The following is a 6,345-nucleotide window of genomic DNA, read 5'->3' on the forward strand; positions in this document are numbered from 1 at the left end:
GGTTAGGCTTGAGTGCTTTTTGTCTTAGATTTTCTGCTCGTTGCAATCTTATAAAAGTTCTCAACTGAGAACATTTCTGCAGAATATTCTTTTTCTACTTCTCCCTGGTGTGACAGGCAGGTTTCTGTGACCTGGGGTAGTTCTGTTCTCATGTCTGTGGGAAAACAGTTACTGTGATGCCTTTTTGGGATGAGAGCTCAGGGAAAATTGGATGTGTATCTCTGTGACCTGAGTAGTGGGCAGTTGGGAGGGAATAAAAGAAAAAAAAGCATTTTATGTCCTTTCAAACACTAAGATGGGGTCAGTTTTATTTTGATATACTGGATCCTTGTTCCCCATATAGCATGGGATGTAACATCTGCTTGGTTTTGTAGCTGGGATTTGAGTGAGCTGAATGCTCCTGGAAGTTCTGTTTTCCTCACGTCCCCAAAGAGGAGGGCAACGTCTGTTTTTCTTTCCTAGAGATCTACTTCTGTGGCAGCTCCTCTCCTGTGGAGGAGGAATAGCATCTATGAGGGAAGGATAGGAATGCTGAACTTTTGGGCTGTGCAAAAAAATCTAATTGCTTGGTAGCTTTTTGTCCTATTGCAAAAAGTGCAGGCAGGTATCTTGGGGTGCCCTGGTTTGTCCAGAGTCACTGGGACTTGAATGGCTATGTGGGCACTGTCCCCAGGACAGCTCAGTCTAAGGCAAAGCCCCTGAACTCAGTTCTGGGAGTTATCCTCGAGCCACGCTACCTAGAGCAGCTGCTTATAGACAGCATCCTGCTGCTTTTGGTAGCTCTTCAGCACTTCTTTCAAGCCCTGTGAGTCCTGTCTTTTTTGCGTTGACTTAATGTAGTGGTGAGGTTCATGACTCTGTTGCCTCATGGTGAGGATAAAAGCTTGCTGTGAAGTGTTATAGAGAAGAGAGCCAGCTGGTAATTGGGTCAGGAGCCTGCTGTTCCAGCCAGGAGCAGCTGAGCCTTGGCTTTATCTAACCTGTGGGCACATAGGTGCCTTTCTCCAGACCTGAGCTCTGCCCTTGCTCTACTCCCCTCCCTGCCAGTTTTTGTTTGATCCCCTTCCCCTGCTGGTTTGTGGTCCGGTATGTCTCTGGCACTGCTTCCAGCACTGCCTGGCTCAACCCAGGCACCTTCTGCTCTGAGTCGGGGACTGTGATGCTGCCTTAATTGAGTCTCAGATATTCTTGAGAATTTTGGTCTCTTAAATCACCCAGAAAACCCTTCCTCCTGCTGCTGATTGCCTTCTTCGTAGCCCCATCCCTAGCAGCTGGTTTCTGCTGTATTGGCTGCATGCTCACTTGCTTTTGGATGCTGTCATTGCAGTCCCATTCCCACCCTACAAGTGTGTGAATGGTCCAAAGCAGAACAACCTGTTTTCTGGGTTATTTTCTGATAGAGAACACTAGAAATTGAGAGTGTCAGGTGCAGAAGGTAAACTGGCTCATCCAGCCCAGACCTACTTTGGCAGAGATGCTGTGTGTTTTCTGGTTACCTGGTCCAAACCAAATGCTTTCTAAATGGACCAAAATCACAAGTCACCACTCTGAAGCCCTTTGGCTCAGAGTCTTACCCCCAGAAAGAGGGAAGGATGTGGATAGTTCTGAGCAGCTTGGGGAAATGCTGACAGGATCGAGGTGCTGGTGAAACAGGCAGCTGGCTGTGCTGCTGGTGTGGACTGACACTGGTTTGTAGTGACATCCTTCACTGCTGATGGTGGTTTTTGGGGATGCTGGTGGTCCTGGCAGCCTTCTCTTATCCCTCAGTGCCCCACGTGTGGATGCGGAGAGCAGAGCTGTCTCTTAGGGTGCTGGGTGTGTAGTGCTGATACGAGGCCGGGGTGGGATGTCCTGAAACACAGGTGAAAGTAGATGCAGCTTGGCTGTCTCTGCCATGTGTTTGCAGACTGCAAAGGAGTGCGCAGTGCTTTGGCACAGCTCTGCTGGCTGTCTCAGTGTCCCCAGCTCTGCTGGGTCGCTGCTAGGTGGCGGCCGAGGCACAGCTCTGCTTTCTTCAACCTGAAACTGCTCCTCTAGGGGGATCCCGGAGGGAAGGAGCTGCTGGAAAGACTCTACCAGGATGGGAAACATCCCTGTGCCTCCCAGCAACCCCTGAATCGCGCAGGCACAGCTCACGGGGGAGGCTGGTCAGGGCAGCTGCGTCTCATAGAGCCACGAAGATTGGAAAAGAGCTCTAGGATCCCCAAGTCCAGCCCTACCCCATCCCCGCCACTGACCACATCCTTTAGTGCACTGTTATTGAACACCCCCAGGGTGCACTGCCTCCATGGGCAGTCTGTGCCAATGCACCACTGCTCTTTCTGAGAAGTTTTTCCCAATATTCACCCTGGAGCCTCGGGTGTAGCTTCAAGGCCATCATCTCTCATCTCCTCCAGCTCACCAAGCAGCAGGGGAATGAAGCTGTTTTTTAGGGGAGCTGCTGGCTGGATCCCACCTGTTCTCATCTCATGGGACTGTAATTGGGGATAGGAGGTGCATTTGGGAGATACAGACACTGCTGATGGGAACAGGTAAACCCAAGGGGGGAAGCTAGCAAGCATTACACAGCATTGAGGTTTCCCCCATGGCTTAGGAGCTCCTTCAACTGCCAAGATGTGGAGGTTGGGAGCATGTTCTGGGCTACGAGCACTGCATGTGGGATGACGTGTGACTGGTGGAATCATGGAGGTTGTGCCTGCCATGCTGCTGCTTGCTATGTGAGTACTGTTCCTGCTGCAATGTCAGCAGATATCTAAAAACCCAAACCTCCTCTCCCCTGCTCCTGGAGCTGCTCCCCTGCTCCTGGGGACCTTGGCTGATCTTCCCAGTACAGCTCAGGTCATGTTTCTCGTTCCCAGCAGGTCTCTGATTGTACATTTATTGCTTAAGAAGGTGGAAAAAGAGAGATTGTTGCTTCAGGGACTGAAGTGCGATGCTGCACCTGCATCCGTGCTCCCTGGGTGTGGGGTGAACCTGGGCAAGCTGCGAAGCTTGGAGGAAGCTGAGCAATTTCTTTGTAACAGTGATTATTGACTGGGAGCCCCTGGAGTACATGACCAAAGTGTTCAAAGCAAATGAAAAATGGAAAAGCAGTACAGCTCTGCAGCTCTCCTTGGAAGCCGGGGTTAGCAGAGTGCTGGTGAGGTGTGTGTGCCCCGGGGACACGCTAATGGACTTGGACAACGTGTGGAGCTGTGGTATGGGGCAGTCAACTGGGGTGGTGGGATGGGATGATGGAAATATGGAGGCTCTTGGCTGAGATCCTGGGAGTGGGGCTGCACCCCAAAACCTGGACCTGCGGGTACCGGGGTGGCACTGCTATTTCAGAGGGCTGAAGTATTCCAGCTCTGCTTCCTCCACCCGCTTTCCTGTGTGCCTTTGGGTTGCCCTATGCTTCACAAAGAGGAGCTGATCCAGCAAGTCAGTTTGACTTTAAAAAAATGAAATGCTCCTAACGCCAAAACCGTTCTCTTTTTTATTTTTAGGTGGTGTTGGTTTTGTTGTTGTTGTTGTTTTGTTTTTTTTGTGTTTTTTTTTCCAGTGGAAATGGAATCGTTGCATGGTTTAGGGAAGGTAAAGCTGCACTCAAGGCTGCTTCACATTGCTTCACTTGACCCGTGAGTAAGTGCTTTTCTTTCCTCTGACCTGGAAGGATTTCTTTTTCTTTCCATTTAGCAAGAAAAGGGAAAAAAGCACATTCACAGCACAGGTCACTGCAGAATGAGGTCTTGAGCCAGAACTGCCTTTTCAGCCTCTGCACAGTGCCAGAACCCATCAGTGCTTCCCTTCCCCAGCATATGTGCTGTCTGCAGGGCTCCCTGTGCTCAGGGGCAAACTGGAACTCCTTGCCCCTATTAGCTGGTGCTGAGCAGCTGCAGGGGTGGCTTTGGGATGAGTGGGGTGTGAGCAGTGCTGAGGAGCTGATAGCTTTTTGAAGGTGACCAAGCAGAATGAGTGAACTGCACTGCTTCTGCTGAAGCATTACAAGTTGTTTGGGGTCATTCTTGTGCTGAGATGTTCCTACCTCAGGGGCATGGAAGACTCAGGGAGCAGAGCTGCTGGGGCATCCCTTGGGGGAAATGTGGGTTCAGTTGGTGCAGGGCTGTGCTGTGGGGCTCAGTGCTGGTGGTGGGGCATCCTGAGGACATATGGTCTCTGGGTGTCCTGCTGAGCAACTGTTTGCACCCAGGTGGGTCTTCCTGGCTCTGCTGATCCATGCCCAGCAGCCTGGGTGTTCTCTGCCATTCCTGCTCCCAGCAGTGAGGAAGAAGAGGGGTTCCTGTGGGCACTGCGCAGTGCTGGAACCGCTCCCCAGGGCAGCAGCCTGTGTGCATGCATGCGCGCTCCCCTCCCAGTACCCTGCTGCCAGGAGCTCTCCTTTCTGGTTCAGCTCTTTAAAGGCAGGAGCTGATTGCAGAGGGGTTGCAAGCTCACCCGTGCTTTTAATCCCACTGCTGTCAAACTCCATTAGGAGGTTCAACATCATCTCGCTACCTCTGGGGCTGGACCATCTCTTGCCCAGCCTGAAATGAGGCCAAGGCTGGGCTCTGTGGGGTGGGCAGGGCCTGCAGTGAAGGGATCTGAGTTGCATTGGAGGCTCTTAGCTGTGCGCTGGGTTCAGGGTTAGTGTTGGGGTCACGTTGGCACCTCCATATCCCCTCTTTGTTGGCCCCCAGTGCAGCATCGCCTGTCCCTGTTAGACCACTACAAGCTCCTGCAAGGTGCAGCCGTGCCATGCGAGTGGCTTCCCACTCACTGTGTGCCCCAGTCCATGTGCTTTGGCAGGTGGGACGACCTGAAACAGCAGCTGTCAGCTCCGTGGGGTGGTTTCTTTGGGAGGCATTGAACCTGGCATGGCTCAACCCCAGCAGAATCCCCTGCATATCCCAGTGCCTATGGCACCGTGCTGGCACCAGGAGGGGACAGCAGGGAGAGACGACAGAGAGGATGAACCATAGCATAGTGGGAGGGGGGTCATAGAGAGGGGCTCATGGCTCTGCACTGCCGCATTGAGCTGCGCTTCCTTCCTGCACCGGAAAAAAGCTGCTAGGCTTCATCAAATATTGAGGCTGAGGGCTCGCAGAGGCTGGGAGCAAGCAGTACTTCTCCTGGTGCGGGAGTGTGTAGGAGGGGGAATCCTTCTTGGGCTGAAAGTGAATGTGTTTTTTGTTTTGTTTTGTAAATTTCTTGAGGGTTTTTTTTCCCAGCTGTCCACAGGAGGAGAGGACTCACAGGGCTCCTGGGCTGGGGCTGTGTGCTGCTGAACTGCAGCCATCGCCCAGGAGGGGATTATACAGCCTCGGGTTGTACAGCACGCAGGGGCTGTCTTCAACATCAATCCCTATTTGGGCAGGAGGTGGCATTTCTGTCACCCAGCAGCACTGCTCCATGCTCCTGAGCACCCTTGGGTGCGTTGGGATGCGTGCAGGGCAGAGAGGTGTCTGTGTGCACAAGTGTCCCAGCAAACACATGGCTGAAGAGCCAATGCTGGGAGTGGAGTCCGAGCTTTAATTTTTGCCAGAGAGCACAGGCAGGACTGGAAGCATTTTCTGGCTTCAGTTTAAAACTCTTCAGCAAATTCTCTTGCAGAAGCAGGCAGAGGGGATCCTACACCACTCCTACGAGTTGGGTTGCAATGTCTGCGTGCTGTATGTAAGGGTGACTGCACTGGAATCCTGAGATGTCTGAGGATGAAGGGGGGTGAGATTTCCCCAAAACCCAAACTGGAATAAATAGGAAGCATGCTCAGATTGCGCAGTGCATTGGGTCAGGCTGCTGCTGCCGACCCTAAAACATGCTGGTGGGTCTCCCCGACCCACGTGCTTCATGTAAAACTCCATGGATTGGAAAGCACAGCGCTGTTCCCCACCTCCTTCCCTGTTCCCGAAGGAACTCCTTCCCAGGACTGACATGGAAAAAAGGAGCCCTGACCCTGCTGCCATCCGAGCAACCGTTTTCCTTCCCTGCAGCCCCGTGGCCAAGGCAGCGCTGTGGGACGGGTGATGGAGACGAATGGCACCGCTCCAGAGCTTCTCCATGGGGGGGGGACACCCCGAGGTTGGGGTCGGGGGCGGTGCGGGGCCGGGGGCGGCTCCACGCAACGGGCAAACTCCTCCCCGCTGCCTCCACCCCCGGGCGGACACACGGCGCCTCCCGGGCTTCGGTGCGCGCTCCTCTGCCTCTCCTCCTCCTCCTCCTCCTCCTGCCCGCGCCCGGCGGCGCTGCTCTGCTCCGATCCCGCTGTGTGCCGGCTCCCAGGTAAGGGTCAAGGATTTGGGATAGAGGGTCTGGGATAAGGGATAGGGGAAAAAGGATTGGGATGAAGCGCTTGGAATTTCCCACCTC

At 53.5% G+C, this 6,345-nt stretch overlaps 1 protein-coding gene across 1 annotated transcript in view; it reads left to right on the forward strand.

The window, feature by feature from the left end:
* The first annotated feature begins 5,680 nt into the window (after positions 1–5,680).
* LOC104912386 (axonemal dynein light chain domain-containing protein 1-like) overlaps positions 5,681–6,345 on the forward strand; it is a 14,513-nt gene continuing 13,848 nt past the window's right edge. The window contains exon 1 of the mRNA XM_019618384.1: positions 5,681–5,700. Coding sequence (XP_019473929.1) covers positions 5,681–5,700 — 20 coding nt within the window. The remainder of the gene's footprint in view (positions 5,701–6,345) is intronic.

Source organism: Meleagris gallopavo, chromosome 10 (genome assembly GCF_000146605.3).
Source record: "Meleagris gallopavo isolate NT-WF06-2002-E0010 breed Aviagen turkey brand Nicholas breeding stock chromosome 10, Turkey_5.1, whole genome shotgun sequence".
Taxonomy (NCBI): domain Eukaryota; kingdom Metazoa; phylum Chordata; class Aves; order Galliformes; family Phasianidae; genus Meleagris; species Meleagris gallopavo.